At 39.5% G+C, this 12,468-nt stretch overlaps 1 protein-coding gene across 3 annotated transcripts; it reads right to left on the bottom strand.

The window, feature by feature from the left end:
• Nucleotides 1–2,839: 2,839 nt before the first annotated feature.
• Nucleotides 2,840–12,064, bottom strand: LOC143296426 (uncharacterized). 3 transcript variants are annotated; one of them, XM_076608345.1, is made up of 5 exons: nt 11,138–11,264; nt 10,181–10,311; nt 8,613–8,774; nt 7,239–7,358; nt 2,840–5,869 (listed from the first exon to the last, which is right to left on the bottom strand). In XM_076608345.1, the coding sequence occupies exons 3-5, from the start codon at nt 8,735–8,737 to the stop codon at nt 5,707–5,709; spliced, it is 408 nt and encodes a 135-aa protein (XP_076464460.1). In that variant the 5' UTR covers nt 8,738–8,774; nt 10,181–10,311; nt 11,138–11,264; the 3' UTR covers nt 2,840–5,706. The 3 variants fall into 3 exon arrangements, with proteins under 3 accessions (XP_076464460.1, XP_076464461.1, XP_076464459.1); XM_076608346.1 differs by lacking the exons at nt 10,181–10,311; nt 11,138–11,264 and adding an exon at nt 11,929–12,064; XM_076608344.1 differs by lacking the exon at nt 10,181–10,311 and having other exon boundaries at nt 11,138–11,302.
• Nucleotides 12,065–12,468: the final 404 nt, after the last annotated feature.

Here is a 12,468-nt window from a genome sequence, read left to right as displayed (position 1 = left end):
GCTGCCACCATGTAATACTCGTATGATACAGTATTTATGACAGAATGGACACAACCCAGAGCGTGTGGATCTTTCTTGTTTATTCTCTAGATCTTCCCAGACAAAGCCGCCAACCATTGGCATGGTTTCGTATGACATAGTTTCGTACAATGTATAACACCTATCAGTGTGGCTTTCTTCTGCCAGATTTGGCCAGAGGACAACACTTGACACTTAGTTTGATTTTCCATTCAAACTTGGGAGAAAGGGCGAGAGCAGGATTTAAACCCACACCCTCAAAGACTTTATATATTGGCAGCAGAGCATCTCAACCATTCTGCCAATTTCCTTCCTGCATTCGGACAAGTCCTATAATACAGATAGGCAGATGCCTGACCAGCACTTAGTCCCTTTACTTCTTGAGTGCATATATATATATATATATTATGTATATATAGGTACACACACACACACTCACACACACAATACACATGCACACACACTGACACAAATTACATACACACTGATGCACAGACACCAACGCACACACACACGCGCGTACACTGGTGTGTGTGAGTGTACCTATCAGTGGATCTTCTACAGGATTTTGACAGAGAACAACACTCATTTCCATGGGCCATTCTGCCTTTTTCAATGCACCAAGTGTGTGCTGCACTTGAGACCTCTTGCCTCATCCGAACGCCGGACTACTGAGATGCTCAGTTCGACTTTCCAGTCGAATTTGGGCAAAAAGGCGAGAGCGGGATTCGAACCCAGACCCTCACAGACTCTGCCGGTCTTGGCAGATGAGCATCTTAACCATTCTGCCAGCTCAGTTTATCAAAACAAAAGTGTAGAGATTTCCAGCTGATTTATACTTAACGTGAACATGCAGACATGTAGCTCAGTCCAGTATCACAGCATATTTTCAGACATAATTATTTATGAAAATACAATTATATATAGAGATATATGTATGCAAAAAGGGGAGAAAACAAAAGATAGGGTATAGGGGTAAAGACAGGTAGAGGAATAGGATCAAAGTCAGAGGACAGGTGAGGATGCATACTGTGACACACTCCTCAAACTAGCGGTGGCGACAAATTACATGTGGCATCGACAGCAGACAGAATATATACTATATATATATATATATATGGTTCATAACTGTCAATCTGATCTTTTGTCCTGGTTTTCGTTTTCTGGATAAATGTGTGTGTGTCCTTAACTATGTTAAAGTATACTTGTAATTGTATGTAATGTTTTATATTTTGAGGGTTTTTTCCCCCATTTTTATGCCAAATTTGGTGTCAACTGACAATTTGCAGAGAAAATGGCATTGTTATAAAGTTTACCACGGACACACACACACACACACACACACACAGAGGCAACCGAACACCCAGTTAAAACACAGACTCACTTTGTTTACACAAGTGAGTCAAAAATACATAAAAAAAGAAACCTAGGTTCTAGTATAGTCACATTCATGCACATAAACGAAGGACATGCCTCAGATGTTGAATATTTGTCAATTTTTTCCAAGAGAATAATGAATTATTATTGTTGCTTTTAGTCAAGCTGATTGCACAGGGCCATATCAGGACTGCCCAACTTCACAAACGTCCAATCACAAACATAAAACTCACATTCACAAAAAAACCCAAAAAAACATAAAGATAAACCCACAAAACAGTTCATGACACAATATCTTAACCAATTTGCTCCTCAGGCAAATAGTATTATGCAGTGCTGAGGACGTCAGGCATTCCACTTAATTTATAATACCCAGATCACAAAAAAATCATGAAAAAGGATAAAACTATACTTCAAAGCCAAACAAAAATACATAAAAAGGCCATATAGGCAAATAACATTGCAGAACGGACAGCTAGTGCCCATCCCAATGTACAGTTTCACTACCTAATCACCATAGCAAAACAGCACACTTAGTACATGCAGAAAAGAGAAAAAAAAGTGTCAAGGCTTGCTTGAAAAAAGAAAGGGGGATGGACTGGGAAGGCAGAAAAAGCAGCCACAATGAAGGAAGAAAATAGGCAAAAATAAAGAGATCAAAAGAAAAGAGGAAATTTCTAGCACAGAATTTCCAGATGGTGGGGATGCTATTTATACTGAAAGACCCCTGGTATCCCATGGGTGATGCCAGAGAATTTGAGAAAAAAACAAAACAAAATACACATAACAAAAAAACAGCACATCTGGACATAATACCTAATACACAAAACTGTATGTATGTAATAACAGGCATACAAAACCAAGAATTGGTCACTGGCACCTCATATGTCCATGGCACAAAAAACAATACAACACAGCAAAAGTGACCAATTATCAGGTCCTGAAAAAGACACAGAATTTCCAGACAATTGGGATGCTATTTATACTGAAAGACTCCTAGCATCCCAATTATCAGGTCCAGAAAAAAGAAATACCATACAAAAGCCTTTCAAGAAAAAATATAGGTGAACAGACCAGCCAGGCAAAATGAAATGACAAGAAAACAAAGAAAAAAAGGAAAGCCAGAAACAAAGACAGCAGTTAAAAATAAAGAATGAAAAAGAGTAAATTTCCAGCACATTATTTCCAGGTGGACATCATTTATACTGAAAGATGCAGCTACTTCCTCACAGGGGTAATGAAGTTACAGAATAATAAGTTTTACAACATGGAGGATTGATAACAAATCTGAAGGTAAAGAAAATTAATGAGAAGCCACTTTCTTTGACCAAATATGACACCAGCCAAACACCTACAACAGACACTTGTGACAGCTGACCAATCAGCCGGCAATGGGTGGTACCTAGAACAGTCTGCTATGGGCTTAACCTTTGCCGTACAATGAGTCATGATTTTCACTTGATAACTGAGTCAGTTTTCAAGCTACCTTCATAAAAGTTTATGACTTTGTCAATAAAGCTTGGTCCCACACCTGTATCAAAAATGGTTTGTTTTTGTCAATAAACAAAGGAGTAAACAAAAAAATAAAACTCCCAGTATGTCGTGGGTCTGAGTAGACCCATACTCTCAAAGAAGAAACTTCAAACGCCATACATCGTGGGTCTGGCCAGACCCATGCATTATGAAGAATTAGAATCTAAACCTTATCCAAGCGGCCTGTCTTCCATGATGCGATGGCTGGTTTCACTTTTACAAGCATAAGAGTGCTGCATGTGGCCGTAAGTTAACATTTAAAAGGTTGAAGAGGGCGTAGTTGAATGGTGAGATGGGGGAGACAGGGTATAGCAGGTGAAATCAAAGGTGTAATCAAAAAATGAATTGTTGAAGAACTGTTGAAGTGTTGTGCTGGTTTGTGTTAGATAGCCCTAATCACATCTAATCCACACTTCATAAATATCCAGATAATTGTAATTTGTACTTGAACTTCTTACCAAATTAGCTAACATATGCTGAGCGACTCCCACAGTGACCAACTTTTCCAGTTAATTCAGTACCCTCTTTAAAATAGTACGCAATGAGTACATTGATGGGTGTAGTTAGTCATTCTGTGTGGCTTGTCCAGATTTTCGTTATTTCCTATTATCTGTGAACAAGAAACATAAACTTATATAAAATGCAACTTACAAAAACACTCATCTGGCTAAACAAAACAGTAATCCAGAAATGAACCAGGAGCAACCTCAGAAAATCTTGCAAATCTGGAATCTAAACAAAATAACCCGGCCATTATCTAGAAATACAGTTTTGTCTAAAACCGTAACATAAATAGGAATGTGTGGGGAAAAAATGTGTGTTTAATCCAATTTTGGTGTTAACAAAACATTTCCAGAGAAAATGCATTTTCATCATGGACAAACACATGCATACATATATACAAGAGACAACCAAATCAGCATTGTTACGTGACTCACTTTGTTTACACTCACTAGCAAAAAATCAGGCATTGTTCCTGAACATTTGCTCTGATGCTGGTATGGTTGACACAGCTGGCCACAAAAGATTTTGTCTTCTATGACAGCCATTGTAAGCTCAACCTTTTCCTTCATTGTGAAGGAGAAACTAATGTCCATTTTTATACCCCCCTTTTTATTTTTAAATACAGCAGACATGCCTATCCCCATCAGAAAGAGATGATGAACAACCCAAATTTCAACAATTCTCATGAATGGAATCATTTCATTCTTCTTATTTGATTCAGTGTAATAATAATCATCATGCACACTATAAAAGTGATGGGAAAGGAGAGTGCACAAACTAAAGTTTTCTCCTTCTGCCTTGGTAGAGAACATGCTCATTGTAATCTTTCCTGCAGGTCTGGCTGCCCCTTCTTTTTTCCACAGGAGACATGCTCAGCATCTTCATCAGTCTGACATATTCACTTGTGACAGCTAACCATCTTTCAGTTGAGCAAACTTTCTCTGGAGGGCCCACAAAAAGCAGGCAAAAAATCCCTGAAATCCCACTTAATTAACTGATTTTGGAAAGTACTTTTTTCGTCAACTTTTCATTTCTGATTATAGATTGTGAATGGATAACTTAAATGAAAAACTGAGTACTGCAAGACATTTTGTGGTTTTTTGTAACTTTTCAGTCTACTCATCTGAATTTCACATCCTGTTCCAAGTACCACCTTGATTCAACTTTTTCTTTGTTTGCATAAATTAGCAATAGATTGTGAACAGATCACTCCATATTAAATGGTGAACACTACACTTTTTTCCTTTTCTTTTTTTAACTTGGATGCATCTTCACCATCTTGCAGTGTGCCTGTCTGTCTGTGTCAATCACACACACACACACACACACACAAAAGAACAAAGTTCAACACACACATGCATGTGCAAAAGCAAACACACTCACTCAATCCCTCTCTCTCTCTCTCTCGCACAGGCAAAACTAATATTCCAGACATCAGCAGCCAGATGCTCCTTCACTTGGCTTGCAAGGTTTCTGTCATTGTGTGTGTGTTTACTGCACACTGACAACAGCTGCTAAACATGGAAATGGGATGAAGCATATATGGACTGAATTGGTACGCACCTGGTTTGACTGGTATCAAAAATTTCTAATTTGGAGTTGGCCAACACAGGACATTATTTGAAATTCCCTTATCTAAACTGATAGTTTTATTCATATCTGTGCTCAAAAATCAATGTGGAGCTGCTATGTTCCCAACTGATTCCAAAAAGGAAAAGCTGAAGACTCATCTCTTTACATCAGTCATTTTGCTAACCTCTAACTGCCTCTCTTCCATGACTGGTATTGGACTTATGCACACTCTGTTCACGTTATAACTTTTCATCCGCCATCAGGTTTGTCTACCTGTGAACAAAGGTGCGCCCACTATTTTTCCCCTGTTACATGCAATCCACTGCCATAGCATCCAGAACCGTCATCAATTTCCATGTATTTCAAATATGGCTGTTTGGGAATGGTAAGCATCTGTAACATGGCAATAGTAAGCATATATAACATAGCCACCAAAATCCTCATCCTTCACTTTTATTTTATTTCAAGAAGACACGGTACACAACTGCACTGGCTACAATGGACAGGATCAAGGGATTGCAGTCAACACATTTCCATGTCTTTCTCAGAGGCACTGGAACAATGTACAATCAATGCCACTTGAACTCCTTATATATCACAGCACTTTCCTGTTCCATATTTGTGTTTTGGCCACTTCAGACCTTGATAAAAGTTTCTTTTTCTACTTGTTATAAAGACACTGCCCATACACATGATTTCATTTCAGTCTGCACTTCCACCAACAGCACCAGAGTTACAGTAAGCTCTGAGCCATCTCCCTGAACGAGTCACTCGTGTAGAAGCTGGAACTCGTTTCTCCTTCTGTGAAGATGTGGACCTGCTACGACTTTTCTTGGGAGGGGATTCTGGTTTCCATTCACAGGATCTGGGGGCAAAAAAGCAGACAGGTATAAACAAATCTGTTATTCAAACAAAAATCTTGCTTTAAAATATGACTGTAGGCATGCTCCCCTCCCATCCACCCCTCTTTTTTCTTTCAGCAGATGTGGTGTTGCATATGTGGATCAGTCCATATGTTTTGGTGTCTCCATGAACTAACTGTTGATATAAAAATGTTTGGAAAAAAAAAAAGCTTGAAGGTCATTCCCCGAGTCCATAAAAACAAAATGTTATCTATTAATCTGATAAATAATAGTACCAAATCTTCACTAGAATTCACTTGGGAAAGGTGTGGGTGGTTCCCTCAACACCAGGGCTTCTACCTTTCCCACGATGAGATTGGCAATGGCAGACTTGTGCCACTGGAGGAACCACAACTGTTCCACACACCTGATGAAGCATTTTGCCTTCAGTTTCCAAAGGAAAAAAGTGATGTATGAGGATGTGGTCAGCAGTGTGTATGTGTTGTGTGTGCGGGATGTGTGGGTGGTGGACAGCGGTCAACACCTTCTGGTGGGTGTGGAAGACACTGTCCATGTCAGTCACAACAAGACAGCTGTTGTGTGGAAGGGAACCATGGTTACTGACCAAGTCTTTTCATTTGAACCATGTGGCCAGAATCTTTAACATGACTTGGTAGTTCAACCATGAAACTTTGAACCAGTGGCCCAACAGTCCTCTGACACCAGAATCTATTGGACGTGCACAGGAGTCAATCAGTTTTGTTAATCTTTGCCAACATCAGTTTTTGACTGACTGATACTTATACAGCACATATATCCTCAGTCAAAGATCAAGCTCTAAGCACTATACAAACACAGTCATTTGCACAACAGAGAGCGGCTTTAAGGCATTCATTATTTGTTTACTGTGTCAATTTCTGATTCAGTCAGGCTTCAGTCAGACACACACACATATCAGAGTGGCTTTTTTTTTTTACAATGGATTTTTTCTATAGACAACTCTCCTGTTGCTGTAGGTTCTTTTAAGTGCATGATACACATGGGACCTCAGTTTATCGTCTCATCTGAATGATAGCATCTAGATGACCAATCACTTCCAAGGCAGATGCATTAGCACTGGGCCACTATGGTTCGTGCGGGCCCATTTTAAAGCATTTTCTTCTACATGATTTTTATTAAACAGATCTATGAGGAGAGCAGTAAACTGATTAACAGTGTGTCCTGTGGGATCTGTGTCCACCTGCATAATTTACAGCCTGTATTCTGAATTATGAAGGTGTGGTCTGTTTGGCCATTCCAACTGTTGGATTATATGAACGAAAGAAAATATTTCCTGAAAAGAACATCAGTAATTGTAGATCTACTGAATTGAAATCGAAGGAATAATTCAACCTGATATGTTCTTCCATTTCCCATTCCCACATGTCCATGGTACAGCCTTTGCTTTGATTGGGGCAACTCCGAACACCAAGACACCTCATCATTTCCACATTGTCCTCTGGAATCTCTGGCCTGAACACATCAAAACTTCATCCTGTACTTGCTCTGTACTGTTCCTTGCAAAGTCAAATCTACACAAATTATAAACCACCTCATGCATAGATCTCGACACCTTAGGTCAGTTCAGTTAGAACTAGAAGCATGGCATGAGTGGCAGTAGTAGTAATTAATTATTTTGTTACTTCAGATTTTATGGACCGTATACAAACATCATCAACATCAGGCTGAAAACTGAAAAAAGAACTCACATCGAAAAGAAAATAGAAAGAATGTGAATACAAAAATCAACCATTTCCCAAGGTGAGAAAATTACAAATTCTAGTAACTGAAATTCCTCACTGTCTTTTAAAAGTGAGGAATTTCAATTACTAGAATCCACAGCATACCAGTTACCACTGAAGTTCACAAACAATGAGTAACAGACACACCATATTATTTGAAATATTTTTTTAAAAATCAATCATCAACAATATATAATACAAGTGTGCATGAGTTGATTGAAATACACAGCCTGACATTTATCAAGAAATGCTTACTCAATAAAATTTCAATTTATCTTACCCACATTTAAGTAACAAATCAATTATTTGCAGTGATCATGTATGAGGGAAAAAGTTGCAGTTTGTGGTCCAAATCTAACAATATATCATATATATAGAGGGAGAGGGAGAGAGAGAGAGAGAGACAGAGACAGAGACAGAGACTCAGAGAGACACACACAGAGAGGTTTTTTCCCCAATTTATCAAAACTTTACTTTTCTGCTCCTTGGTTTGTGTTAATGTAATTTTTTTTTTTAAATAATAATAAAAAAAAAAAAAAAGCACACACTACATTTTGCCCATTTGTGGTGTGTACACATGTTGAGTCATTTGCACCATTACATTCCTTTTCTAATTTTTGTAAAACAAGGTGCCGAGTAGAATTTCCAGTTGACTCAGTGACTGAATACAGTTCTAAAGGTTTACCCTTTACTAGCAATCATATCAATATAAAGTCCATCAATATGACATGTTATTTATCTATACTAGCTACAGTATCAAGACAAACTCCATTAATATGACATGTACATCAGACTGAATAAAAAATGAGGACTGCATACAATCAGATAAAACTGGTTTGTAATGCATTAGTATCACTATTAGTGATGTTTAAGCAAACACAATAGCACACACCTGAATGAGTATGACTATGATCAGCTGATATAAATCAACAATAAAAGCATGCATCATGTGAACTAACATCCAACTGGACAACCAGATCCTCACCTTTTCTGTGGAAAACTCCATCGATGTTGACATACAGGGCATTTGATAAACAACTGTCGGAGACAACCACTTTCATCATACAGGCAGTCTGCACACACTCGATGCTGACACTGTCCCCATATCATTTTCAAGCGAGCAGAGAAACACACCACACAGCTGAACCTGAAACAGAATGAATATATATATTTTTGTTGTTGTTGTTGTTTTCAAATCTCAAAAGGAACATATGATAGTAATTGATGGCCTGTGTGCTTCAGTCCATTGCAACAAACTTTTTATTTCAGAATCTACTTGACCAGACAATCTGTTGCAGTATCATCGTTGCAGTATCATCTCAGTTTCTGCACATTCTGGTATCAATCTTTCTTTTCAGAAGCTTCATCTTTAAACTCTTTCCCGTTATCTTTGTGTGAGAGCGTGTGCATGTGTGCATACGTGTGTGCGTGCGCACACATGTGTGTGTCTGTATTCTTTAGATAATACTGGCATTTTAAAACTCAAGATGCTTTACCTCTTCAGAGCCAAAGCCTATTTTATGTTCAGTGACAACTATTTGCCAAAGATTATTTTAGTCACAAAGGGTACTTTTTTTAATTATAGCAATTAGCATGCAAACTACTAAAACAGAGTATACATAACCTATGCATTTCTTAAAGGGAAATGGACACACTTCCAGTTACGACAATCTCACATGAATTCAATGATGTTGTGATAGGAAAATCTCTACAATGACACAGACAGAATTTTCCGTCCCTGGGCACTGAAGGGGTCAGTTTGACGTTGAGACTACATAACATAGCCTGTGGAGTGATGGCCTAGAAGTAACACATCCGCCAAGGAAGCGAGGGAATCTGAGCGCACTGGTTCGAATCACGGCTCAGCCGCTGATATTTTCTCCTTCCCACTTGATCTTGAGTGGTGGTCTGGATGCTAGTCATTCGGATGAGACAATAAACCGAGGTCCCATGTGCAACATGCACTTGGCACACGTAAAAGAACTCACGGCAACAAAAGGGTTGTTCCTGGCAAAATTCTGTAGAAAAATCCACTTCGATAGGAAAAACAAATAAAACTGCACGCAGGAAAAAATGCAAAAAAATAGGTGGCACTGTAGTGTGGTGACACACTCTCCCTGGGGAGAGTAGCCCGAATTTCATACAGAGAAATCTGTTGTGATAAAAAGAGAAATACAAACAGCTACAAGAAACTCCATGAGTGTGCCTTTTGTTACAATCTGAAATCGTTAAATTGTCCCCTGATTGACACAATGGCTGAATGGTTAGAGCACAGGATTTGTGATATACTATCTGTGGCAGGATAAAAGTAACCACCTAGATATGTGTTGGGACTTCCGGTTAAGACTAACAGAGCAAGAGACTTGTGGGAGAAACTGGTGAGAGCGAAGGTGCAGAGAGAGGTTGTGGCCCGAGGTGAAGGGAGGAACGAGACTGAAGCTAAAAGAAGGCGTGAAGAAGAGAAAACAGAGAAGCAGAGACATCTCCCCAAACAACTACAAGGACACTCTCCTGCCTATCTACACCAGAAGACAAAAAATCCAGATAACTGACCAGGCATGAGGTTCTCACACCTGTGAGGCAAGGGCACTCCAGACATCCATGATCCTGATTCTTGGAGCCAGCTACAGTTGGCAAGAGTGACTGTTGGGGCAGAACTGTGGTGTGAATGTGTCAGTGAAAACCTGACCAGGTAAGAGAGTGGAATATCACGGGATTATAACCAGAATTTGGATTTATAATGCCTTGTAATTCCAGGATATGTCAAAGGATTTGATTTGACATGTATGAATCAATCATTTTTGTAATCAGTTTATAAAATGTATATAATCTATAAAAAAAATTTAAAAAATTTTAAATTGTGTGTAATGTGTCCTTGATGTAAAAGAGAAATGAATGTGCTGCGATTGCTTGAGACTTGAGTGCAAAACTCAACTGCATAGATGTGTGCTTGATTGAAAATTGAACTAAACCCGCGAGCTAACCTTCACAACAAGTAATTCACTTAAACAAAACTAAATAATACATTTTTCCCCAACCTGAACAGACTGGACCAATTTGGGTAAGAGCTGCTGGTGAGGATGCAGGACCATCATTACAGTGACAGCAGCATGAAGAAACCTACACTCCCAACCCCTTTGTGTAAATATATCCGACCAAGCTCCTACAACGTCTTTCATCAAAGTTTAAAATCCAGGTAACTAGAAAACCATCACATCGCACTGAATCCAAATCCAAGCAACACATCGCACAAGTTTCCCTTTTTCAATTTCTCGCTGAAAATTAACGCTGCAGCATTCAGTTGCCAGTATTGCGTTTAAATTAAATGGAATACATTTACAACATACGCGTTTTGTAAGTCGCTGCTTTTGGTTGACTAAAGATTAAAGTCAAACTGAACTCTTGTCAAGTTCAATTTTCTTGTTCAAGTTCCATCTCAAGAGAATTATTAAATAGATGCAACTTAACCGTTTGGGTCTATTGAACCAGATCACGTCTTTCGTCCAATACCTCTGTTCATAGCTGGACTGGGTTTCCTCAAGAGGGGCTGGGTTGCGACTCATCTGACCGTTTGGAATATATATAAATGGAAGAATGTTTTTGTCGACACTTTCGCAATCGTCCGCGTTTATCAATTGTCCCGCGACAGTCTGACGTACTTCCGGATTTATCTCCCCTTCTAAGAGTATCGGTCAACCATGATCGTCCAGCCACATTATTTAACTTTCGTTCCTCCGTACCGCTAACAACCACTGATATGTATATTTTTATATCATTGGCTGACAACCCGCTAGCTTAGTTTGACATTTTGATGCGAGAGCGGGGGGGGGGGGGGGGGGGGGGATCGTAAACAACTTCCTGCTTCGCCACCAGACGAGTTCCTAATCAAGTTGGACTGATATGCCACACTCAGTGGCAGAAAATGAGACTGACCAGTTGCACAGGTTAGAAGTTATGACTCAAGGCAAGAAAAGAGAAAACAAAATTCTTTATTTTCGAGGATAATAGATTATAAGCACTGGCGTCCTTTTTTTTTCTCATTTTTTGCATCCAATCCCCGCCCTGAACAGGATATATACTACACAATACCCGACATCAAGTCGGTCACTAGTAAGGATATAGTAATAATAACCGGCAGAAATACCGTGATAGAAAAAAAACTCCGTGAAAATAACTGAAAACTGACACAGACGTTGGCGCGCGAACACACACACACACACACACACACACACACACACACTATTACTGATATACGGAGTAGACGGATCAGCTGATAGATTAGACTATAGATATATACTCACAGAGTTGATTCTTATAGATATTCCTCTGAGTATGTATGTTGTTTCGCAGCCAGCCGGTTCACGGCGCTGTGCCGCCGGCTGACGGAGAGGGGGAAAAGCACACAATACTTGAAAAACAAGAAGGCTGACAAAAAACGCCCGGCTGAAACAGACAGAGAATAGTCGCGACGGTTTTCAGACCTCAGTGTCTACAGCTACCGCAAAAATGCCACGTCGTGTTCGGTTGATTTGTTTCAGTAACCACCACCCCCCTCAGTTCCCGTCCAATCCCTCGGGCCTCTCCGGCCCCCTCACACACACACACACACACACACACACACACACTGTATATACAGTTTACAGTGGTCAGGAGTGTGACATCTCCCCAACTGAATAAAATTTGTCAACGCAGAATGATCGGGACAAAGTACATTGGCACGAGGCTCAGTTTTACAAGACAAGCACGAAAGAGACTGAATTGAAGAGGAACAACACAGCAATTAAGCGGTCCTGCAAAGAACATCGCCAGAGCGTCTGCCCCTCAATATCAGCAGACTTCCA

The sequence above is a fragment of the Babylonia areolata genome, chromosome 21 (assembly GCF_041734735.1).
Source record: "Babylonia areolata isolate BAREFJ2019XMU chromosome 21, ASM4173473v1, whole genome shotgun sequence".
Classification (NCBI taxonomy): Eukaryota; Metazoa; Mollusca; class Gastropoda; order Neogastropoda; family Buccinidae; genus Babylonia; species Babylonia areolata.
This window is presented reverse-complemented; position numbering and strand designations above follow the sequence as displayed.

Bases quoted from the DNA above. Each gene is read 5' to 3' on its own strand.
- LOC143296426 (XM_076608344.1), bottom strand. From the start codon at position 11,190: ATGAGTCGCAACCCAGCCCCTCTTGAGGAAACCCAGTCCAGCTATGAA. The intron at 8,775-11,137 runs GTATTGGACGAA...ATTCTGTTTCAG, and splicing joins CAGTCCAGCTATGAACAGAG to GTTCAGCTGTGTGGTGTGTT. The intron at 5,870-7,238 runs GTTGAATTATTC...TTTTGCCCCCAG, and splicing joins GAAATGGAAGAACATATCAG to ATCCTGTGAATGGAAACCAG.